We start from the raw sequence: 25,038 nt of genomic DNA on the forward strand, positions 1-25,038 counted from the left end.
TATGATCCTGCCTCCGAGTGACAGGCTCCCCTTCCCGGCCACTGGCGTGGTTATTTTCGATCCAGCCGGACCCGCGGTGGCTGGAAGAACCGGGATCTGATGGAAATGTGGTTGGGATGTGACCCCACCCCTTGAGGGTGGTGGGCCCGGGACAGTTGTCTCAATGGCCCTGAACACCAGATTCAGAAATTGCCCAGACAGGCGAAGATCAGGGGAAGACCCCGAGAGCCGAAACAGGAGCTCCTCCCATTGTAGGACGTTCAAGGTTAGCAGTGTTCTAAACGGTCCGCCTCAGCCCGTGACTGCAGCTCTTGTCAGGGTGGGTGGGAGGAGAGGTTGGGGCGGGAGGCTGTCTATCCAGCTGTCTGCTCCTCTGTTTGAAGCCCACCACTGTAGCTTCAGGGCAGAGCTGCTCGGAGAGACAGTCCAGGACCCGAGCCTGTCCACCTGGTGCTCTCCGCCCCAACCGGCCCTCCGTCCGATTACCGGGATCGGGGGTGGGGCGGAGGGCATCAGCTTAAGCGCCCCTAGGATTTCTGTGCCTAGGAAGCTTCGTGATGCCAGTAGGGAAACTGGCAACAGCGGAGGGTTATGTCCACCCCTGCCCTCCACTTCCCAATCGATCGATCAGGGTGGGTTTTTTTTTTAATTGAGTACTTGCTGTGTGCAGAGCACTATACTGAGCACTTGGGCGAGTACAGTCCAACAGAGTTGGCAGACCCGATCCCTGTCCCAAGGAGCTTCCAGACTGAAGGGAGAGACAGACGGTGAAGCGGGCAGCCCTCAGGCTCCTCACACTGATGCAGTACGCTTACCCGACCTGCCTCTCCAGTCTTCTGGCCCTGATGGGATTTGGGCTCCCACGGTGGTGGCGGATGGGAAGAGGAAGGGGAGGCCCCGACCCATTTGTCTGGATTAACCTCCGGATTTATCTTTGCCGCGATCCCTGGGCCCGCCTCTTTCTGCCTTCACTGCCCTAAACTGCTGCCGTCTGCCTTCCAGCTACGTGACGGTGCTGTTTTACCTGAACAACGTCACTGGGGGAGGAGAGACGACCTTCCCTGTGGCTGACAATAGGACCTATGATGAGATGGTAAGAGCTCTGCATCCCAATCTCTTCACCTTACATGTGGGTGGTTCTGAAGGCCTGGCCATATTGACACAGAGCAGTCAGAAGTCCTGTAGGACAGGGATTGAAGCTTCCTAAGGGGGGCCAGGGAGGCTTCTAAATTGTAAATCTAGAAGAAAAAGCATAAATGGAACTGAACAAGAGTGGAATATTTAAGTAAAATGGGCATTGTTTAATCCCAGTGTAGATGGCTCGATCGTGCACCTTTGATTCCTTAACTGGAATCAGCAGTGCCTTGTCTAGAGAGTCCCGAACCCATGACAGCACTGTACTCCTGAACATCAATGGTCACAATTGACTGAGCACCTTCCTTGCACAGAGCACAGTTCTAGTGCAAGAGAAGCAGCGTGGCCTAGTGGATAGAGCACAGGCCTGGGAGTCAGAAGGACCTGGGTTCTAATTCCGGCTTTGCCACTTGTCTGCTGTGTGTCCTTGGGCAAGTCACTTCACTTCTCTGGAAATTGGGGATTAAGACTGTGAGCCCCATCTGGAACCTGATTAGCTTGTATCTACCCCAACACTTATAGTGCCTGGCACATAGTAAGCGCATAGCAAATGCCATAAAAAGGGGGCAGTAAAAGACATCAATCAGTGGGATTTAGTGAGCGCTTCCTGTCTGCAGACCACTGTTAAAGTCTTGGGAGAATACAGTACAATAGAGTAGGTAGACATGTTCCCTGCCCACAGGGAGAAGCAGTGTGGTCTAGTGGATAGAGCACGGGCCTGGGAATCAGAGGACCTGGGTTCTGATCCCGACTCTGCCACTTGTCTGCTGTGTGACCTTGGGCAAGTCACTTAGCTTCTCTGTGCTTCAATCACCTCATCTACAAAATGAGGATTAAGACTGCAAGCCCTATGTGGGATGGGGACTGAATCCATGGACTGTGTCCAACCCGATTAACTTGTATCTACCCCAGTGGTTAGTACAGTGCCTGGCACATAGTAAGCACTTAACCAATACCATTAAAAAAAAAAAAAGAATCTTACAGACCAGAGGCCTCTGCCTCAAGTGGCTTACAATCTACCACGGAAGACAGGCCGACACAGATTTTTTACAGTTATTAGAAGCAGGAGGAAAAATAAAGATACAACCGACAATTGCAAGACTAAGGAAATGCAGAAAGGTGAATGAAGAAGTTGAGTATGTAGATTATCTTCATAAATCGTCAGGATTGCTGTATTTGGCAGTTGGGATCACATGACTTGGGGTGGTGGAATGTAAACAGGGAATGCTACCTGGAGATGGGGTTTCAGGAAGGTTTTGAAGATGGGGAGAGTGGTGGTCTGGCAGATTTGAAGAGGGAGGGAGTTCCACACAGGAGCAGTGGGTCAGACCTAGGGGGAGGAAAGAGCAAAGCACAGTGAGAATGTTAGTTTAGGAGGAATGAAGAGCGCGAGCTGGGAGCAGTGGGTGAAAAGAGCAGATCTGGAAGAAGGAGAGAGCTGGGAGAGAGCCCTGAAGCCAGTCGATGGTCTGAAAGTGCTGTGAGATGCAGAGGGAAGTGAGGAGCAACCGGAGGTTTTGGAAAAGTGGAGAGCAGTGGGCTTAATGATGTTTTAGAAAGATACTCTGGGCAGCAGAATGTAGCTCCCCTGACCCAATCTCCTCTAGATAGCCCTTACCTCACTGGGCTGAAGCACTTAGAAATGCTATCCATTAAAGCCTAATAAATCATCGGAGAGGTTTTAAAAGCGCTCCGTTCCTACCGTCTTCCCTCCTTCCCGCCCCTTCCGCGACAGCATGTAAAGCACACCTACAACCTCTTGGCTTGAGGCCATGGCCACACCATCCCTTGACCCAGCCCTGCTACCCTAATGTGATAGGACCCACTTGGGCTGAAGAATCCCGGGGAGGACAGCCCCATTTTGTTAGTAATGATGTGAACCTCCAGATGACACTATTTCTCTGGAATCTGTGGGGGGAGGGGTTGTGCTGGGTCCCAACCCAGGCTTTGCCGAGGACAAATCCTAATCTGGCCTCTTGAGAATCCCAGGCTACTTCCACGAAAATCAGAGATACAGGCAGGAGTTGGCTTGCCCCCAGCCTTTCTGGTTTAGCGTTCTTTTCCCCCCTGGATTGGCAACACAAAAACATACTCCTCCGTGTGCCGCTTGCAGTCCCTGATCCAGAACGACATCGATCTCCGAGACACCCGGAAACACTGCGACAAGGGGAATCTGCGAGTGAAGCCCAAGCAGGGCACGGCTGTCTTCTGGTACAATTACCTGTCTGACGGGCAAGGTACAGTTCTGTTGCAGTTTGGCCTTAGCAGGCCAGAGACAAAAGAGGCTGTCTGGGCTAGAGAGTTGGCCTCCTTTGCTCGATGACCACTCGTGTTTGCTTTCTGAAAAGAGCCTTCTTTTGAAAGTGGCCTGCTCCTTTCAGAGCGATTCCCACTTTCCGTTTCACGGACGCGTCCCGTTTCCAAATGCCCTTATCGAGTCCTTAGTTCCTTCCTCGGCAGTCACGTGGGCAAATTGATCCTGGAGTGGAGCCAGGCAAGTAAACATCTCCCCACAAAAATCCGCAGTGGTGGAGGAAAGCTAGAGAGAGGCACGTAGAGCTTCGCCGAAGGGAGGTGAGGGTAGGGCCGTGGCCCAGTGGTGCAATTTACTGAACTAGGAAGGAACCCCCCCTCCTGGCCCGATTTGCCTCGGGCATCCAGGTATGGTATTTGTGTCTTTTCCCGGCTGCCTTATGGTCCCAAGGGAAGCGACCCAAATGCATTCTGGTTAATACCGTTCGAGAGTCTAAGGCCTGGTGTAGGGCCGTGTAAACGGCCTGCTCCCTTTCGGTTTTGCCCGTGGACAGTTAGCCAAGTGGTTGGGGTGAGCCGGCTGGGGTGCTAACCGAAACGGATGCACCCGGGTGGCCCAGGGCCAGGCTGACTGCACGTTTTCCCAACGGCACGTCGGCGTTCAGAATGGGTTTGGAAGGCTCGTCGGCCCTTAACTGCCAGATGCCAGCAGCTTCTGTTTGTGGGCGTTGGGAACTCCAACAGACAGTAGCGAGGCCAAGTGGCAGAAGGCTCTGCCAGAAAGCTAAGGAGAGAGGAAAACCTGTGCTTTCTTGCGCACGGGCGGCTCTGCGGGGATCCAGCTGTACAAGGGAGACTGAATAGGGCGGAACCCCGAGGCCCGGCCGTCTCTCTGGTCTGCCTCACGGAAGTGGGGTGCGCTGAGGTGAACTACTTATCCAGGGCCGGAAGTGAGATCCGGGTGAGGAAAACGAGCTGGCTTCTTGGCGCGGGGCCTCGAGGAGATCGCGGGGCCGTCGGTCCCCTTCTCGCTGAATTATCTGCTGCTCTGTCTCTGCAGGTTGGGTGGGAGACCTGGATGAGTATTCACTGCACGGAGGTTGCCTGGTCACCCAAGGGACCAAATGGATCGCCAACAACTGGATCAACGTGGATCCTAGTAAAACGCGCCAGATCCAGTTCCAGCGGGAGATGGCTCGTTTCTCCAAAGAGAGTGAGGCCCACGCAGATTGGAACATGGACAAGTCCTACAGGAATATGCACTTGGAGCTCTGAGGCTTGTAGCACAGGGATCAGCCTCTCCAGTACCCCCGAGAGAACCTCGTTGCAATCACCGGTTTAGTTTTGTTTGCCTTGGGCCTATAGCTTTCCCTCTTCCCCGCTGTGGGGGAGGCTCCCCACAAGGAGCCTTAGAATCTCTCAGGGTGCCCAGCAGCACGTTGAGAATGGAAGTTTGAGGTGATGGGAGAGTCTGAGTGAAGAGTGGTCTCTGAATCTAAAGGCAAAATATTTGACATCACACTTTGGGGGGGCGTTAAACAACAAAAACAAAAAAAAATGCGGCAGCCCCAAGCCTCCACCCCAGGAAACAAAGGCCCGGAGTGACCTGGCTTACTATCACCTGGGCTTCTAGTTATCCCTTTAGAGATCTGGATTTCCCGTCAATCCCCCAGTGGTCCAAGAAACATCCTTTGTAACAGCCAGTGGGTTCTCCCAGAGTACAGCTTGTTTCCTGCAGGAAAGAGAGCACCTCACTTGGTGAAGGGTGTGAGCCTTGAAGAATGCACTGTGGCGGGAGAGGGTAGGTAGTTCAAGGGGGCCGAAAGACAGTGGTGGGGGAGAGACCGGCTCAGTCCGCTTCACGCCATCTGTCCCTCATGAGAATTGAAGTCACCTAGCCAGTTGCAGGAATAAGACCAGTGACGCTAAAACACGAGCTGGCTTTTTGCTGCAGGGTCTAGAGGAGTTTGCGGGGACATTGGTTGAGCCCCATATTTGGGGGTCACTCTGTGGTCACCTGTGTGAAGCTCTCCAGGAATTTCTCCCCATTCTTGCTATTCTGTCATCTTGTTTCAGCCGAGGCTTCACGCCTCAGGGATCTCCATGGCCATCAAACCCGTGTGCTGCAGCTTCCAGGCCCAGAATCGGTAAGTTGGATGCTGCCTGGAACCAAGTTGGAGGAGAAGGTCAAGGCTGCAGTTGTGCCTGCGGTCCCTAATAGTAATGATTTCTTCTCAGGGGACGACGGATTATTTTGGAATGGGTTTTCAGGCTAGGGCGGAGGTCACTGGGGAGGGGAAGGAAAGGGAAAATTTTAAGTGCAATAGAAGTAGAACCGTATGGATTGGAAAAATGAATTCCTTTCAAAACTTGCACTCTGTGTGAGCAGCTTGGAAATGTCGGGCTGTTTCCTAGAGGCTCACGCTGAAGAGTGCAGCTTCTGAGCTTCACACATTGCCTAGTTCCTTTCAGGGGCAGTGGAGTGATACCTGCTCGTCTCTGGAGGAGGGGAGCCACTGCAATGTCTTACTTGTTTCCACCTGCCTGGTACCTGTGAATACCAAGCATATGCAAATACTGGGTGTCGTGAACAGCCATTCCTCATACATTGATATATGCAAATGTTCCTACGCTTAATCAGGGCTCCATCGGGAGGGGTGATTGATTATCTTTGTGCCCCCTCCTCCCCCCCACAAACGTCTCCCCTTCCCCCCAGCCCTTGAGAAGAACTAAGCCAAAGAGACCTCTCTTTGTTTCTTAACCTAGGCCCTGGGCACGGGTGCCGGCCTCTATTCTGGAACCTGCCAGTGGAGAGGTTTTCTCCACCGAGGATTTAGAGGGGAAGAGAGAGGGGAGGAGGCGGCAGCAATAGTAAGCCTGATGGAGCCACGAGAGAAGAGTCAGCTTCAGCTCTAAGGAGACCTTGCGGAGCAACCACCACTGTTGGGGAAGAAATAAATACGATTGAATGAATTGAATGAATCCCTGTTCTTCATTCATTCATTCATATTTATTGAGTGCTTACTGTGTGCAGAGTACTGCACTAAGCACTTGATCTCTCGGAGATGGGAGTTCCGAGCTGGTTTGGCAGCAGGAGCCCGGAAAGTTAGCCCGGAAAGTCCGTGAACCCACAGCTGCTTGAAAACCCCTCTGAAGCAGCCCTGGAAGGGAAAGAGCTCGGAAATGTTGCCTCGGGTTAGAGCTGATAGTCTTTGCTTTCTCATTTTAAGACTACTAGGTCAAGTTTAAACCCTAAAGCCGTGTGATTAGGTAAGCACCACGTGACCATCTGACTCGCTCCCGGTTTCCCTTCTTTTCTCCCTTCCCCAAATAAGCCGATAATCTTGGGAACCCCGAAGTGGGACTTGGACTCCTGCCATAGGTAAACCGCCATCCCCGTATATGCTGATCGTACTTAGACACTCATAACTCCGGTGAGAGGAGGCAGGCAGAAGCGGGGCTCACTTCAGGGCTACTTTTTTTAAAAAAAGTATCTTTCGCTACTCTCACGAACCTATCAGTTCTGGAAGGAGTTTCCGATCCTTTGGGGCAACACCCGTTGGAAACAGAACAGGCAAACTGCCTGATTAGTGGCTCAACCCTTGGCGAAAAGAAACGCAGGAAAGGAAAGGTGTGCTGGTCTCTACAGTAGTAGTAGTATTTATTAAGCGTCTACTGTGTGCAGAGCATTGTGCTAAGTGCTGGCAAAGAGTGTACAAGTGGGCTGCTCCCACACCCTTGGGGAAACTTCACCTTAGACAGCTGAGAAGGTGCTTTAAATGGTTTTTTCTCTCCTGTGGATGTCCTGCCATTGGTCCATTGCCCGGGGATGGCGGAGACCTGGGTCCTAGGCCTGGTTCTGCCCGTCACTGATTAACGCAGGGGAAGACCGCGTACGCACTTGACAGCGGGCCTCCCCCCTGCCCACCCACTCGCTCGTTGCCCTCCGTGCCTCAGCAGAAACACGATGGGCAGAGATGAGAGCCGCTGGCCAAGTCAGTAGCCCTCTGACCGGTTTCTCCACGCGGGGGCTGCTCTTCCGTTGTTCCCAACTGGAGACGCCATCATCTTCCGCAGAGCTTGGCTTGGGTAAATGCTGCCATCTAGTAACCACGTAGACACCTAACAGGCCTTTTTCCTCAGGGGCCCAGGGAAGCTACCCTTTCCCTGACTCTGGCTCCTAGGAGGAGGCCAAGCAGTCGATCGGTTGGTGGCATTTATTGAACGCCAGGTGCAGAGCACTGTACCAAGCGCTTGGGAGAGTACAACGCAACGGAATTAGCGGACACATTCCCTGGCCGTACCGACCTTACGGTCTAGAGGGACTGTATTTCGGTAATACCCTCAGAAGCCAGCCTCGACCCCCTTGTCGGGCTCCCTGTGGCTTGTTTTAGATTTGGCGGGTTCTGGAGGAGTTGCAGGATACAATGGCTGACCCCCTCGTCACCCTCTTTCCTTGCCACCAGCAGAGACATAGAGATTCTCTTTGATTTTACATTATTTTTCTTAAGCTACTGGGGCTCCACAGATTTCTTGAGCATTGTGTTTGCTTCTCTCCTAGAAAAGCCTGAGGCGTATTATCCCATCAGCAGGATCTAGATGTAAATAGTCAACAGAAACACCTGTGGCTAACCTTAGATTAGTTCAAATGACTTGCATCCCTTGCTGCATGTGCAAGTAACTGGCAAACTCTGACATTAGGTTTAATTGTGTACTCTTCTCCTGTGACTCCTCCTAAGTTATTCATTCCCTTATTTAATATTTATTTTATTTATTGGATGCAAACACAAGGCTGTTCTAAAAAAAAAAATTAAACGCTTTTAAACTAACCAGGTTCTTGTTTTTGTGAGCAGTTTTCCATTTCTTCCTGACCCCGCCTCCAGCTTTTTACCAGCTCTAGGCCAGGCGGTCAGTCAGTCGTATTTATTGAGTGCTTACTGTGTGCTGAGCACTGAACTAAGAGCTTGGGAGAGTACAGGATAACATTTATTCAAATGTATTTAGCACTTAACTGTGTGCAGAGCACTGTACTAAGCGCTTGGAAAGTACAACTGGGACCCATTCCCTACCCACAACGAGCTTACAGTCTAGGGGTCATGGGGGAACCTACTATCTTATTGACTAAGGGGTTAAATTAAGAGAAAGAGCTTGGCCTAGTGGCTAGAGGATGGGCCTGGGAGTTAGACAGTCCTGGGTTCTAGTCCTGGCTCTGCTTTGTGGCCTTGGGCAAGTCACTTCATTTCTCTGTTTCTCAGTTCTCTGTAAAATGGGGATTAAGACTGTGAAGCCCTATGTGGGACATGGACTGTGTCCAACCTGATTAGCTTTTATCTACCCCTGCGCTTAGTACAGCGCCTGACACATAGGAAGCCCTTAAATACCGCCATTATTATCATCATCATCTTTGGGGGCTTTATGATGATAAAATGGCTGCTGTTCCAAATTCTAGTGTGAGTTTGATGTGCCACACTTAATCCTAGCCCCTGCACTCTCCCTCTTCATCTCCCGTCCACCAACAGATCGTACTGCTGCAAAGGATTCAGAATAGGTTAGCAGCCAACCCCTCCTAGAAGAAGTGTTGCCGGGGCCAGCTTAAGCGAAAAACTGAAGATTGTTGATTGGCTCACATGGATCTCTAGAAGCAGCAGTATGAGAAAGTGGTATGGTCGAATTTGGCTTTGAGAAATGTAAATCAGCATGCTATTGAAAAGATCCAGGGCCGTAAACATTTTTGAAATTTTACAAATATTTTTTAATTCTTCTGGAATACATTTCTCTTAATAATGTTGATATTTGTTAAGTGCTTACTATGTGCAGAGCACTGTTCTAAGCACTGGGGTAGATACAGGGTAATCAGGTTGTCCCACGTGAGGCTCACAGTCTTAATCCCCATTTTACAGATGAGGTAACTGAGGCACAGAGAAGTTAAGTAACTTGCCCAAAGTCACACAGCTGACAATTGGCAGAGCCTGGGATTCGAACCCATGACCTCTGACTCCCAATCCCGGGCTACTTCTTATTTCCTTAAATGATTTCCCATCCAGTTGATCAGGCTAGTGGGAGCAACAGTCATGTCATATGAGTGAATTTTAGGGAAGGGTCCAGTTTAATTCATTGACAAGAAAGATAAACTGTACATAGTGAAGAAGCAGTGTCGCCTAGTGGAAAGGACAAAGAACTGGGAGTCAGGAGACCTTGGGTTCTAATCCCAGCTCCACCACTTGCCTGCCTCCGTGTGACCTTGGGTAAGTCACTTAACCTCTCTGTACCTATTTCTTCAGCTGTAAAATAGGGGTTCAGTACTTGTTCTCCCTCCCCCCTTAGACTCTGAGCTCCATGTGGGATGGGAATGGTGACTGATGCTTTTTTTATGGTTCATACATTCATTGTCATATTAAGCGCTTACACTGTACTAAGTGCTTGGGAAAGAACAATAAAACAATAATGAGTGACAATCCCTGCCCATAATGAGCTGGGGGGTGGGGGGGGAGCAGAGATCAATACAAATAAATGAAATTACAGATATATATACATAAGTGTTATGGGGCTGGGGGGTGGGGGGGAAGAGCTAATTGTTTATTATGTGCCAGGCACTGTATTAAGCACTGGGGTAGATACAAGCTGATCAGTTTGGACAAGGTCTGTGTCCCATATGGGGCTCAGTCTTAATCAGAAGCAGTCTTAGAGGCAGCATGATGTAGTGGATAGAGCACGGGCCTGGGAGTCAGAAGGTTATGGGTTCTAATCCAGCCTCTGCCTCTTGTCTGCCGTGTGACCTTGGGCAAGTCACTTCACTTCTCTGCACCTCAGTTACCTATAAAATAGGGACTGAGACTGTGAACCCCACGTGGGACAGGGACCATTTCCAAGCTGATTTGCTTGTATCCACCCCAGTGCTTAATACAGTGCCTGGCACATAGTGAGCACTTAACAAAAACCACGATTGTTATCATTCCCCATTTTACAGATGAGGTAACTGAGGCCCAGAGACCTGAAGTGACTTGTCCAAGGTCACACAGCAGAGAAGTGGCAGAGTCAGAATTAGAACTCAGGTCCTTCCGACTCCAAGGTCATGCTCTATCCACCAGACCACGCTGCTTCTCAGCCTGTGATTCGTATCAACCCTAGTGTTTAGCCCTTAGTAAGCATTTGAATACGCCACAATTATCATTATTATTATGGAGTGCCTTTAGGCCAATGATGAGTTTGTGTTTAATGCGGGTGTATTGGAAGTTTCTGAGGAGTGGGGAGTGAGGAGTGCAGAAGAGTGTTTTAGAAAAGGGATCCAGGCGGCAAAGGAGAGTGTGGACTGGAGAGGGGAGAGACAGGAGGTCTAGTCGAGTTGGTGTATGACAAACACCCGGACCGGTGTGGTGGGAGTTTGGATAGAGGAAGGGGTGGATTTCGGTCAAGTCGGTAGGGAAAAATCTATGCAATCTGGCGACAGGCTGAATGTGGGGGTTGAAAGTCAGCGCCGTCATTGAGCAGCGCAAAGCACTTCATTAAGCGCTTGGAGGGTATGTGACAGAAGCAAACCACGCTTCCTCCTCTAATGGGGGAGATATTTACAAATACTAAGCCATAAAAAGGACGTAGGTAGTTTGTACGAATATCAGGATGAAATAGCTAAAGGGACGTGCATATAATGGTGGTATTTGTTAAGCGCTCACTTTGCGCCAAGCGCTGTATACATAAGGACTAAAATGTGTAGAAAACAGCCCCTGCAAGGGTTTAGGTAAGAGCGGGAAAGGGAGCGGATTGTAGGGAAATGGACAAAGGAGTGCAAATCCCTAAAATGGCCCCCTCTCTCAATTTGGAGTCTCGGGGTGAGATCAGAAGTTAATGAGAAAGCAAGATTCCAGAGTTATGCAGAAAGAGCAAGGCTGCTCGGGTGAGGACATCAAGTTTAGGGAAGGCAAAGAATTGGGGCGGACGGCTTTTTGCTTTGCATTTCTAAGATGGTGGCTCCTCCGGCGACTAACGCCCAAGCCGTTCTGCACTTTCTTCCACCATTTTATGTGACAAGCGAAACGCTTTCCCCTCGGTAGTTTCCTCCGTGAGGGTAAGCCGAATGTGCGGCGGGTGGAGAGGAGGTCGGCCTTACCGGCACCCCTTAAGGGTAACATCTGGAGGTCAGATCCACCACCCAAACCCGCCGACGGGACACTTTGCCAAAGGAAAGCTGAGGAAGCCGCCGCCGAGCATAAACGAATGGAGCCTGGGGAGGAAGGGACCAATGAACTTCAGCGTTAGAGCAGACGGAGGTCCCGGGCGGTGAGTAAAGCACCTGCTCATTGGCTGAGCCAGCGGGCCAATCGTGCCTCCGGGCTATGCGGCCGGTCGTCGAGCTTGCGCGGGAAGGGATGGTGTTCTCGCGAGAATTTGACTTGGCCGGACACCGTCCTTCCACGCTCGGGTCTTCGCCCTCTGGGTCGAGTCCCCTCCGCGGAAGCCCCGCCTCCCCCTCTCCCTCCGCCACGATGCTCCTCACCGAGCCTGCTTCCTCCCTCCTCACATCCCCCGCCCTGACCCCGGTGCGGGACGCCCCACACTAAGGCTTTCGTCCCCTGCACGCTCCCCAAGTCCACGTGGATGCTGCCAGCATGGAGGGGTCGGGGGACGTGAGCGGTCCGCCTCCTGCCCTACTGGGGATGGAGTCGGTGCTGCTGCTCGCCCCGGTCACAGCCCTGGAGTGTGTGGGAGGTTATCTCCTGGCAGGTAGGTCGTTATTCCTAGCGGTGTCCGTTCAGGGCAGCAGGAATTGGGGGAGCGGAAAGATCCCAACCGAGTTGAAGGACTTGGTGTGGAGCTAGAGAAGTGGCCCTGGGCTATCTGGGCCTTGTCTCGACATCTCCCCCGATTAGACTGTAAGCCCGTCAGTGGGCAGGGACCGTCTCTATCTGTTACCGATTTGTACATTCCAAGCGCTTAGTACGGTGCTCTGCACATAGTAAGCGCTCAATAAATACTATTGAATGAAGGAAAGTAGGCGCTCAATAAATACAGCCAATGGACTGCTAGGAAAATAGCCTCCGTCCTGCCTCCCGTGTCGCCCCACTCCAGTCCCTGCTGCACTCTGCCGCCCGGAACATTTTTCAGCAGAACCGTTCAGTCCACGTTTCCCTGCTCGTCAAGATCTCCAGCGGGTGACCATCCATCTCCTCATCGAACAAACTCCTTACCGTTGGCCTTAAAGCACTCCATCAGCTCGCCACTTCCTACCTTACCTCACTGATCTCCCACTACAACCCACCCCGCACAGCTCAGTCCTCTAATGCCAACCTACGCACTGCCCTGATATCGTCTGTCTCACCGCTGACCTCTCACCCACGTCCCACCTAAAGCCCGGAACTCCCCCTAACTATCTGACGGTCCAGTATTCTCTCCACCATTTTTTTTATGGTATTTAAGTGCTTACTAGGTGCCAGGCACCATACTAAGCACAGGGGTAGATATGAGTTAATCAGGCTGTATCATGTCCCGCATGGCGCTCACAGTCTTCATCCCCATGTTAGAGATGAGGTAACTGAGCCACAGAGAAGTGAAGGGACTTGCCCAAGGTCAAACAGCAGACAAGTGGCAGAGTGGGGGTTAGAACCCAGGTCCTTCTGACTCCCAGGCCTGTGCTCTATCCACTAGGCCATGCTGCTTCCCAACGCCCTCTTAAAAATCACATCTCCAAGAGGCCTTCCCAGATTAAGGCCTTTATTTCCTTCCCTATGTGTCAACTCAGCACTCCTCTATGCTCTTCTATGACTGTGTCATGCAAAAGATCCTTCAAGAAGTTCACTGGGAGGAGAAGCATTCCTCTCGCTTGGTCAGCAACGACTGGCAGGAATCAATGCCGCGTATCCCTTAAGCACATTGATATCCACTTCAGCCCCTAGCACTTATGTACATATCATTCTCTGCCATTTTCCCTCTCTGTCCCCCCGCCATATAAACTCCTTGTGGGCAGGGGTCATGTCTGGCGTCTATTGTACTGTATGTTCCCACTTGCCTAGTACGGTGCTCCGCATACTGTAAGCACTCAGTAAATACCGCTGATTGACGGATTGGCCAAGTGCCCAGATATGAATAAGGTATCGAGCAGTAATTATGGGCATCTAAGCATGTTGAAGCCAAGGCATGGAGTTGTACAAGTTATACAGAGGCAAACAGTTTTTAAAGGGGTCCATCATTATTATTGCATTTAAGCACTTACTATGTGCCCAGCACTGTACTAAGTGATGGGGTAGATACAAGTTATTCAGGTTGGACACAGGCCATGTCCCACGTGGGGCTCACAGTCTAAACAGGAAGGAGAAGAGGTATTTAATTCCCATTTTACAGTTGAGGAAACTGAGACTTAGAGAAGTAAAGTGACTTGCCCGAGGTCACCCATCAACCAGTTGGCAGAATCAGGATTAGAACCCCTGTCCTCTGACTCCCCCCGGGCCTGTGCTGTTTCCGCTAGGCCACGTTTCTCATATATAATAATAATAGGAGCAGCATGGCCTAGTGGCAAGAGCATGGGCTTGGGAGTCAGAGGTTTTGGGTTCTAATCCCGGTTTTGCCACTTGTCTGCTGTCTGACCTCAGGCAAGTCTCTTCACTTCTCTATGCCTCAGTTACCTCATCTGGAAAATGGGACTTGAGACTGTGAGACCCACGTAGGACAATCTGATTACCTTGTGTTTACCCCAGCGCTTAGAAAAGTGCTTGGCACATAGCGCTTAAATACTGTCATCATTATTATTATTAATACGCCTTGATTTTTGCCGAGTGACTCCCCCATGGACCTTTAGGTGGAGGGTTTGACCAGGGTGGGTCCGAGTAGGAGTGCCGAACATCGTTCCGGCAAGATGTGGTGTTACGAACCTGGTTCTTCCTGTCTGCTGGAGGATTTTCAGAGGGCGCATCTGTATGCGATTGGCTTTCTTTTTCTTTTTGGCCGTCTAGGTGAAGGCCCCAACCTGATGGTGTATAGCTTAAAGTCCGAAGAGGCGCTCAGAACAGTGCAGTGTGAGCAGAACGTTCTTCGCCATTACCGTGTCCACGGACTCAAAGAGCGTGGCGCACCTGGAACCCGGCGGGCTTCGGGAACGACATTAGCCGTCTTCGGGGGCAAAGGGCTCCGAGTTGTGAAGTTAAGTGATGAGCAAGACGGGACCAGCCTGACTCCGCTCTCCCGGCTTTGTGAGCTGCCTGACTGGATATGGGATGTCCGTTGGCTAGAGGACACTGTGGAGAGGTCAGCTTGCCTCGCCCTGGTCCTGGCCCACAACTCCGTGCTCCTCTACGACTGTGTCACGCAAGAGAGACTTCAAGAGGTTCATTGTGAGGAGAAGTGTATCCTCTATTCCGCTCTCTTGGTTGGCAACAACTGGCAGGAGTTAGTGGTGATAGCGGGTACGGTCTTCAACCAGCTGGTGGTCTGGTGCGTGGCGGATCCCGCCGGCAAGGAAGCGAGGATTCAACCGCGAAGGCGGATCGGTGGGCACAGTGGCGTCATCTTCAGTATCTGCTACTTGGAGAAGAAAGGCATCTTGGCTTCCGCCTCCGACGACAGGAGCATCCGGGTTTGGAGCGTCGGAGATCTGCGAGAGCTTCGCGGCGCGGTGCGGTGCATCCTTGTCTGTTACGGTCACCAGTCCAGGGTGTGGTCGGTCAGGTTACTCAGCGAGTACATCATCAGTATCGGGGAAGATTCGGCTTGTATCGTCTGGAGCTACGACGGAGAGAGGATTCAAAGTTTTAAAGGGCACAGAGGGAGAAGCATCAGGGCATTGGCTGTGCATGAGGCCCAGAAGTGGGTGATCACCGGGGGGGCCGATGCTGGTATTAGAATCTGGCGCCTCCCGGGGCACGGATCTCGGGGGGATGGTCTTTTGCCCCTAAACTTCGCTTCGTTTACTCTGAAGGGGACCCCCAAAGCTGTGTCGTTGGTCGACACAAAGCGGCTTCTCGCCATGACTGACGTCGGGGCCGTTTACCTTTATGAGCTGGGAGTCCGACGGTGGAAATTCATCCTGGAGGACTCGAATTACCAGTCGTACAGTTTGCTGGAAGCTGCCCAGCTTGCTGGTGCCACTGGGATGTGCGCTATTGGGAATCTAGAGGGCTGCATCAAGATCTTTTCCCTCCACCGTCCAGAGGAGGCCAAAGACGTGAAATTGTTTGAGGGAAAAGTGCACAGCCTGAGCTGGGTCTCCCATCCGAGCCCGGATCCGCCCAACGGAAGCCTTTGCCGCGCCCTCTTTGCTTCTGGCCCATGGGGCGTTCTGGTGTGGCTGGATGTCTCCTGCGGCCCTTTAGGGCACATTAGTTCTGTGGTAGAAAGGCGTCGGTATCTCCTGCCGCTGTGCAAACAGAGGTGGCACACCTGCATTGCGTTTTTGCCCCGGGGAGACTTTGTGGTCTGCGGGGACCGCAGGGGGTCTCTGTTTATCTTTTCCTGTGGGCCCAGTCCGGGATCCACCGTGGAAGATCAGTGCACAAGAGGAGAGAGAGAAAGGGAGGCAGACTCTGAGGAGGACAATGGGGAGGCTGCATCGGAGTGGTCTCCGGCTCCTGCTGAGGGAGGCCCCGTTTCCCTTCTGTTTGGGGTCCACGGGAAGCAAGGGGTGACGTCGGTGACCTGCCACGGTGGTTTCATCTACAGTACTGGCCGGGACGGCCTTCTCCAACAGCTGTGTGTCCGGGGCGACCGGCTCCGGGTGTTGCGGAAGCAGAAGCCCTGCAAAGGGATGGACTGGGTTGCGCGGCTCTGTTTCGCCCCCGACGAGAGCCTGCTGGTGCTGGGCTTCCACTCCACTGACTTTGTCTTGTGGAGCATGAGGACCCACGAGAAGCTGTACTCCGTCCCCTGTGGCGGAGGCCACCGGTCGTGGAGTTTCACGGGGGACCCGTCTTCCGGGGTCTTTGCTTTCATCAAAGCCGGGGACGTCGTGGTTCACCAGAACCGGGAGGGAGGCCGCGGCGGCACTAGGGCCGTCTTGAAAGAGTCCCTGCATGGCCGCGAGCTAACCTCCGTGCGGTACGTCGGGACGGTGAGGACGCCGGATGGCGAACCGATCACCATCCTGGTGACGGGGAGCGAGGACACAACGGTAAACGTCTTAGCTTTCCGGGCCTCTCCCTCCACTGCCGTCACGCTCGCCACCGTTAGCGTCCACATCTCTAGCGTGAGGGCCCTGGCGGTAGCCAGGGTGGAGATGGATCGGGGCAAGGGGCACACAGCTGGCCTGTCTGCCCTTCTCTTCTCTGCGGGTGGTAGGGCAGAGATAGAGTGCCATCGGTTGATGATCCACTGTGACCGCGGGGCCAACGGTACGGTAAGGTGCCAGGTGATCCACGTGGCCTCTCACCAGCTTGATAAGCACTGGGACCACATGAAGAACAAGCACAAGCTCATCAAGGTGGACCCTGAAACCAGGTAACCAGGCCCACTTCTAATCGTTGGTGGCCAGCGGAGAGAATGTAGACGGTGGCCGGGTTTGGGGAGGGAGTGGACGTTTCAGAGCAAGCCAAGTGCTCGCGGTCATCCGGAAGTACAGAGGTCCATCTGGCATGTTCTCCCTTGGGTCAAAACTACTCTAGGTCCCCCAGAAGCGTTCCAGTGAATGCAGTCTCTGACCCACCGAGGTTTCTTCCAGGTGAAGCCCCGGACCTTCCGATCCTCTTGGGAGGGGGAAAGGCCCAACTTCCCTCAGAACCTCCTCAGGGACTTTCCTTTTTGTCCCATCATGCATCTGCCCGTCCGCAGGCCTCCTCACGGGCGGGGATCATGCCTGCCGAGTCTGTCATACTCTCCCAAGCGCCAAGTAGGGTACTCCGTACCCAGGGGGCGCCCAATGAATACCGCGGATTGATTGATTTTTGATGAGAGAAAAACGGTCACTGCTGAGAGTGGCCTTCTTTCTTGAAGCCCTCTTCTCTCATCTCCTGGGATGAGCCCAGGAGACACAGTCCAAGCAAGTGAATGGACGAGTCTGTGTGGACGGCTGCCATCTCCTGTGTTTCTAAATGGCCAGACTCTATGGAATTTGGTGCCCTGGGTTTAACAGGATCATTCTGGTCCCGGGGTGGGGGCAGGCCAAAAGATTCGACCAACTTCTAGATTAGACCCAGTCTGTACTCAGCCATTTCTGACCTGTTTTCCCTGGGGGAGCTCAGTGGTGGCTGCAGGTGGGTTGACTTGGTTCCCGATTACTGTTCTCAGGTACATGTCTATCGCGGTCATGGCTGATGCTGCTCTTAAGCAGCCTGGTTCTTGCCTCATCCTGGCTGCTGCTTGTAGCGATGGTTCTGTGAGGTAAGAACAATGTCTGTTGACTTCTGAAAGGCCTATTCGCTTCGTAACCTGGGAGAAAGCTGGAGGAAGCAGGTGTCCTAAGTTAGATAAAAACCACCTGCCGGACCCCTCTGTACCTCTTTCGAACTGAACCCTCCGCAACTGCCGAGTGAGATTTGTGGTCCATAAAACGTCTCCCCGGCCTGAGGATCCCTTGCTTTTTGCTGTGGCAGGCTCTTCCTGATGTGGGAATCCGATCAAAAATTGCTGCTCCTGGCAGAGTCTTTTTACCACCAGCGCTGTGTCCTGAAGGTCCAGTTGTTCGCCCACCAGGGAGTTGATGGAGAGAGGTGAGTTGCAGACTTCCCAGAAAGGGATGTTTTATTTGCCGGACCATCCCTTGCGAGATCCCAGCTGGCGCCTTAGGCAGCTCAGGGGTTTTCAGCTCAGATCTTGGGCTGAGGAATTCATTAAAGCAAAGCAAAGTTCCTAAGTGAAATGGAATGGTCAACCTTAAAGCATGTCTCTCATAGAAGTGGCTTTAAGGACCAGAATTTCTGTCTAAGGTGAGAAAGGTGCATGCGTGTCTGAGTGAGAGACAGATACACATTCTGGAGGAGCAGGTTAGTTCTCAATTGAATTTGCATTTATATCTCTGAGGTTCAGATATAACGTGAGGTTCAGATATTAAGGAGTGGAGCTTAAAGTTTCCAAGGGCCCATCCTGGCTTTCTCTTCCTAAGCAATGTTTCCATCAGGGCCACTTAAATAGGTACGTGCTTCCAAGGAGGGGTGTGGCGGGGGATGTCCGAGCAGCAGTGTATGTAAACATTTTGCTCTCCTTCCTGCCTCTAAGGAAAGGCCTTTGGAGACTCTGACCTTGACTGCTCCAGGGTTGTGAGCGAGTGGGGGCCAGAGAGTCGACAGACAGTAAAATAAAGTCAGCAGCTTTTACACCCTGTTTTATAAAAATCCAGTTCTGCTTAGGAAAGCCATGTCACCTGTCAGAGCAGAGGAGAAGAGCATATAAAAAGAAAGAGGGTAAGATTCTCCCCGGTTCCAGTTAGGGTCTGGAGCGGGTGACAGGGCCGGAGGCCATTGCTGGAGTTCACCAACCTTTAATTTGAAAAAAATGTTTCCCCTTCCCAGGAGGGTGCTTCTGTGTAGTGCTGTGACCGATGGGAGCATTTCATTCTGGGATGTTACTGCCGCCTTAGACCAGGAAACAGAAACCCGGGAATCACCCGTCGGAAAGCGAATGCCATGTGGTAAGCAATGATGATGATGTTGATGGTATTGATTAATAATGATGGTATTTGTTAAGCGCTTACTATGTGCCAAGCACTATCCTAAGCTGAGGTGGATACAAGGTAATCAGATTGTCCCACGTGGGGCTCGCAGTCTTAGTCCCCATTTTACAGATGAGGTAACTGAGGCACAGAGAAGTGAAGCGACTTGCCCAGAGTCACACAGCTGATAAGTGGCGGAGCTGGGATTAGAACCCACAACCTCTGACTCCCAAGCTCGTGCCCCTGCCACTAAGCCACGCTTCTTCTCCGTTGGCTGGAGCTTATTCAACTGCCTTCAGACCCCAAGCTTACTCCAGGCTTCTGTGGAACGTTGACGGAGTGTCTGCTTTTCCAGATCTGGGACTGCCGTGTCTCACCATCCGGGCTCAGAGTGGTGGGATCAACAGCCTCCACGTCAGGCCTGAAGCAGGACAGTACCTCATGGCCAGTGGCAGTGATGATGGCTCCATCCAGGTCTGCGTCATTGCCGTGGAAACGTCACCCGGAACCCTGCCCCCAACACCACTTGGCAGCTCCCGGCCCCCTCAGCCCCTCCAGAGAGTCCGGGTTCGCGTGGTTCAGAAACTTCTCGTGCTCAGTGCTCACGCAGCCCAGGTCACGGGACTCAGGATTCTGAGACCAGATCTGATGGTCTCTGCCTCTATAGACCAACGTTTGACATTCTGGAGGCTGAGTAAAGGTGGTTTGGAATTCCTGGGCAGCAGGACCTGTCACGTAGCAGATGCTTCCGAGCTAGACTGTTGGCGGACCGAGGAAGATAAGAGCTACCACTGTGTCATCTCTGGCCAGGGCCTGGAGATCATCCACTGTAGGATATGAACGACCTCTCCCGCAGCGGTTTTCCTGACCCTGGCCGTTGGGCCAAACGCTCAGTCCTCCCGTGCTTTGGAATAAAGCGTTGGAGTAAATGGTAATCAGTGCCATATTCCTTCCCAGCCTCATTAGCGCGGTGTAGGCCTTCCCCTTACCCTCTCGGAGAAAAGGAATGGTTTACGGTTTCGGCTTTGATGCCCTTTTCTCTGTCGGGCCAGGAATGCTGAGCCGGAGCAATCGCCCAGTGAAATGATTGTCTCAGTCCTAAAAATGGGGAGAAAAGGCTGCTGTTCAGAACGACTGCTGTGGTTTTCTGAACGTTGCCCCTACTTGTGAGAATTCGCAGTGTGTTTCTTTAGAGGAGGAGGTTGAGGAAAGAGTTGCGCTCCTGAAAATAGCAGCCTATAGCTCATCTAAGGTGGCTGAGCTTCTAAGTGCCTCCGACACATAGTAAGTGCTTAACAAATACCACAGTTATTATAATATATGAGAGGAGTTGCCACAGGGCCACAAAGGTGTTCCCCATCATCACCACAAAACTCTCAATTCCTTGGGAGAGTTGGGTGCCCGTTGAAGAACAGAGGCCTTGGTAGACCTTGGAGCTCTGCAGCCCAAGTCCAGCCTGGAAGGCTACTGGATTGCTGAATGTGGCTGTCATTCGATCTGCCTAAATGGTTAGAGATAGCCCAGATCCAGGGCCCGAGGGGTTTTTCAAGTGCACGAACTGAGCCCATCAGAGAAAGTAGTCGACAGCTTCATTGGAATGAAGGCAGGGAGCATGTCTACCGACTCTGTCAGAGTGTACTCTCCTGAGCACTTAGTGCAGTCCTCAGCGCAGAGTAGGTGCCCAGTAACTGCCATTGATCTGCCACTTGTCAGCCGTGTGACTGTGGGCAAGTCACTTCTCTGAGCCTCAGTGCCCTCATCTGTAAAATGGGGGTAAAGACTGTGAGCCTCATGTGGGACAACCTGATGACCCTGTAAATATCCCCCAGTGCTTAGAAGAGTGCTCTGCACATAGTAAGCACTTAACAAATACCAACATTTATTTTAGAGAAGCAGCGTGGCTCAGTGGAAAGAGCCTGGGCTTGGGAGTCAGAGGTCATGGGTTTGAATCCTGGCTCTGCCACTTAGCTGTGTGACTGTGGGCAAGTCACTTCACTTCTCTGTGCCTCAGTTCCCTCATCTGGAAATTGGGGATTAACTGTGAGCCTCATGTGGGACAACCCGATTACCCTGTAACTCCCCCAGCGCTTAGAACAGTGCTCTGCACATAGTAAGTGCTAAACAAATACCACCATTATTATTATTATTAATGAGTGTCCTTTCTCAATATCAGTCCTCCAGGGTCCATCGTTCATTCTCATTCGGTCTGATGTAAGTGGAAGCTGGGTCAACCAGAGCAAATTAGAGCTCAGCCAGGTTCCGGCTCCTGCCCAGGTCCGTCCACTGGGGGCCAGCAGATGAATGCAGTGTCTGTGTGCTTATTCTGGGGCTGCTAGAAGTATAAGTGCCAGTAACTGGGAAAATCACACGTGCATAAACACATCGCGCATGTGTGGTCTGGAGTCCCACTCCCCTAGAAAGATGGCTGGCCCCCTCCTTTGGTCTTGGGCCAGCTATAATAATAATAATAATTGATATTTAAGCACTTACTATGTGCCAAGCACTGTACTAAATGCTGGAGTAGATTAGAGAAGCAGCATGGCCCAGTGGAAAGAGCCCAGGCTTGGGAGTCAGAGGTCATGGGTTCTAATGCCGGCTTCGCCACTTAGCTGTGCAACTTTGGGCAAATCACTTAACTTCTCTGGGCTGCGACTTTGGGCAAATCACTTAACTGCTCTGGGCAGTTACCTCATCCGTAAAATGGGGATTAAGACTGTGAGCCCCACGTGGGACAACCTGATTACCTTATATCAACCCCAGCGCTTAGAACAGTGCTTGGCACATAGTAAGCGCTTAACAAATACCATAATTATTATACAAGATGAGTGATGGTATTTGTCAAGAGCTTACTATGTGGCAGGCACTCTAAGCGCTGGAGTAGATATAAAGTCATCAGGTTGGATATAGTCCCTGTCCCACATGGGCCTCACAGTCTTAGTCACCATTTTACAGAGGGGTAACTGAGGCCCAGAGAAGTGAAGTGACTAGCCCAAGGTCACACAGCAGACAAGTGGCAGAGCCGGGATTAGAACCCAGGCCCGTGCTCTACCCACTACGCCATGCTGCTTCACCAGATAGTCTCAGGACCCATCTTGAACCGGGCTACTGACTTGGCCATGCAGACTTCTACCAGGAAGCCTCACCTCTTTTCTCTAGAAACTTCCAAGAACCAATGGAACCAAAGGGGAAAGAGAAGATAGTTTTCCACAGATCATGGTAGGTTGATCTCTGAAAAGGCTTTTCACTTCTGGACTTTCAATAACAATTCTTGGCAATAAAACTCTCTCTCTCTCTCTCTCCATAGAGATAATGGAGAGAGAGCACCCATTATATGTGAATATAAGGTTGTCCTTTGTGCTCAAACACAATACCATTGATTGGTGAAATTACTGCATACAGAGCACTGTACTAAGCAACCAGGAGAGTAAACCAGAAGCAAAAGACATGGTCCCTGCCCACAGTGGGGGGTGTACAATCTAGTTGAAATTAAAATAAATTACATTAAGTTACAGGTGGGCAAAGCAACTGGGTATAAGGATATCTGTATCCGTGGGACCCGCTACACTGTGAACCGACATAGAGCGTTGCTGGTTTTGCTGACATTTTTGCTGTTTGCTGCACCTGGCCTTGTCTTAACTTCTGCCTCCTTGTGTCTCCATTCTTACAAAGCTCTTCTTCAAACAGTGCGTGTGCCATGTCGGTCTATCTGTGGCGACTGACTCCCAGTTATCAGCTTGGGATGCCAGCGTGGTCTGAGGCTTTGTTTTACTGATTCCTTAAAAAGGTTCTCCTGGTCTCCTTGCTTTCGGTGTTCCAGTTTCAGCTAACCATACAGCTACTGTCATCCAGTCTCCTCACGCGTCCCACGCAGAGCAGCTATGTTGAAATAAGCATAACTTAGGTCTAGACCCTAAGCTCGTTGTGCTTGGGGAATGTGTCTTATATTGTTACATTGTACTCTCCCAAGCGCTTTGTACAGTGCTCTGCGCACAGTGAGCGCTCAGTAAATACAATTGATGGGATAACTGACAGTCTACAACGTCGTAGACCTTTCGTTTGGTCCGGAGCCTGATATCAGGTTGCCGCCACACTCTGCCTAACAGTCTTCTAAAGGATGAGCTGGCCCGCTCGATTCAATTTTTTACTTCCTTGTCTAGGAGTAGCGTTGTTGGTTGTTGTGCTGCCTAGGTAACAGAACTCTTGCCAGCATTTAGCTTTGTGTTGCCAAAACAAATTTTTCATTGTGTATATGGTCTCCCCGGTGCAGGCCGATACATTTACCTTAGTTTTCTTTAGACTGATTCCCAGCTCAAGGTTTACAACCACTTGCATGCCTTCCTAATATGTGGGTCTCGAAGGGCCCTGCCATCTATCCACGATATTTCTTGAATGACTCGGTTGTTTCCTTATTCGTAAGAGCCGCCTCTCTTATGAATAACTAATGATATAAGAGATATCCCTAGATTAATAATAAGCTTACTGTTAACCTTCATTTTTTGGCTAGGACTTTTGGATGATGCTCGGAGTCTGTTGAGTTGGAAAAGTTTCCCAGAGGAGTGGGACTGTATCACCACATCTGTATTGAAGTTTCTCCTTGCATCTATGCAGCCTGGCTGTATAGAATGAAGTGAACAGACCCAAAGCCCATTACGTATCTACTTTATCCAAAGAGTGACAGGGGAACACAGGGCAGCCCAGCTTTGACAAAGCCAGAATCTAAAGGAACTTTTCAAAGCAGCCAAATTTGCTAAATATAATTGCCGGGGCCCAAACTTATTACCGATGGTGTCAAATGCTTTCGTAAAGTTCTATGGAAACTGCCTAGGGGTCTTGAGTCTGCTCCCTGCCCTTTTCCTGTATCCGATATGCTGCAAAGATCACGTCCTCTATGCTACACACCGGGATGCACAGTGTGTTCCGTCAGCAATTTTCTTTCACAGCTGACCCAAGAGTACTCTCGTTAGGATCTTGCTGGCAGTGGAGAGTACTTAAAGGTAATTGAATTAAACAATCAATGGTATTTATTGAGTTCTTTTGCTTTTCTTGAAGGTGGTGGTGGTGATGATGGGGAACATCTTTGTGGTCCTGTGGCAACTCCTCTCGTATATAATAATAATAATTGTGGTATTTGTTAAGCACTTACTATATGCCAGGCACTGTACTAAGCGCTGGGGTGGATACAAGCAAATCAGGTTGGACACAGTCCCTGTCCCGCAAGGGGCTCACAGTCTTAATTCCCATTTTACAGATGAGGTAATTTAGGCACAAAGTTAAGTGACTTGCCCAAGGCCACACAGTAGACGAGTGGCAGAGTCCGGAGTAGAACCCATGACCTTCTGATTCCCAGGCCTCTGCTCTAGCCATTGTGCCATGCCTCTTTGCCCACATCCTGCCTCTGACCTGGAACACCCTCCCTCCTCATATCCGACAGGCTATTTGTCTCCCCCCATTCAAAGCCTTATTGAAGGCACATGTCCTCCAAGAGGCCTTCCCAGACTAAGCCCTCGTTTCCTCTTTTCCCTCTCCCTTCTGTGTAGCCCTGATTTGCTCCCTCTATTCACCTCCTCCCTCAGTCCCGTAGCACTTACGGACAGATCCGTAATTTATTTCTAGTAATGTCTGTCTACCCCTCTAGACTGTGAACTTGCTGTGGGCAGGAACATGTCCACCACCCCTGTTGTATTGTCCTCTCCCAAGGGCTTAGTACAGTGCACGCAGTAAGCGCTCAATAAATATGATCGTGTGATTTGCGCCAAACCAATCTTGGTGACTTTTCCTGGCCAGGCCCAATTATCAGTCAGTCAGTATTTCAACAGCTGCCTGGTAGCCGGTATCACGGAGAAATGCCTAGTTGTTGTTTATATTGGAAATCGTGGTTTGAGTTCCCTGTTCTGACAGGGCTGTTGGGATAGTGTGATATGGCTGCACAGTTCCTTGGGGATGGCTTAGTTGCCTTGATGGTTTGGGGGCCACTTTGCAGTGCAATGATTGCATCGCTATTTTTTTTTACAGTATTGTTAAGCGCTTACTTTGTGCCAGGCACTGTACTAAGTTCTGGGGTAGATACAAGTTAATAAGATTAGACGCAG

The 25,038-nt window shown here is 51.2% G+C and overlaps 2 protein-coding genes across 6 annotated transcripts in view; both read left to right on the forward strand.

Moving 5' to 3' along the window:
• P4HTM (prolyl 4-hydroxylase, transmembrane) overlaps positions 1-6,369 on the forward strand; it is a 41,028-nt gene extending 34,659 nt beyond the window's left edge. The window contains exons 7-11 of one of the 3 annotated variants that reach the window (XM_029050666.1): positions 1,003-1,093; positions 3,248-3,371; positions 4,448-4,600; positions 5,464-5,534; positions 6,154-6,369. In XM_029050666.1, coding sequence (XP_028906499.1) covers positions 1,003-1,093; positions 3,248-3,371; positions 4,448-4,600; positions 5,464-5,534; positions 6,154-6,303 — 589 coding nt within the window. In that variant the 3' untranslated portion in view covers positions 6,304-6,369. Of the gene's footprint in view, positions 1-1,002; positions 1,094-3,247; positions 3,372-4,447; positions 4,748-5,463; positions 5,535-6,153 lie in introns of those variants that run through there. The other 2 variants (XM_029050667.1, XM_001505618.6) reach the window with 2 other exon arrangements.
• A 5,426-nt stretch (positions 6,370-11,795) lies between these two features.
• On the forward strand, positions 11,796-23,969 carry WDR6 (WD repeat domain 6). 3 transcript variants are annotated; one of them, XM_029051949.2, is made up of 6 exons: positions 11,796-12,105; positions 14,328-16,803; positions 17,590-17,682; positions 17,895-18,011; positions 18,810-18,928; positions 22,106-23,969. In XM_029051949.2, exons 1-6 carry the CDS (start codon positions 11,991-11,993, stop codon positions 22,147-22,149), a joined length of 2,964 nt encoding a protein of 987 aa, XP_028907782.1. In that variant the 5' UTR covers positions 11,796-11,990; the 3' UTR covers positions 22,150-23,969. The 3 variants fall into 3 exon arrangements, with proteins under 3 accessions (XP_028907782.1, XP_007666495.1, XP_007666497.1); XM_007668305.4 differs by lacking the exon at positions 22,106-23,969 and adding an exon at positions 19,305-19,884 and having other exon boundaries at positions 11,799-12,105; XM_007668307.4 differs by lacking the exons at positions 17,590-17,682; positions 22,106-23,969 and adding an exon at positions 19,305-19,884 and having other exon boundaries at positions 11,799-12,105.
• Positions 23,970-25,038: the final 1,069 nt, after the last annotated feature.

The sequence above is a fragment of the Ornithorhynchus anatinus genome, chromosome X1, assembly GCF_004115215.2.
Source record: "Ornithorhynchus anatinus isolate Pmale09 chromosome X1, mOrnAna1.pri.v4, whole genome shotgun sequence".
Lineage (NCBI taxonomy): Eukaryota > Metazoa > Chordata > Mammalia > Monotremata > Ornithorhynchidae > Ornithorhynchus > Ornithorhynchus anatinus.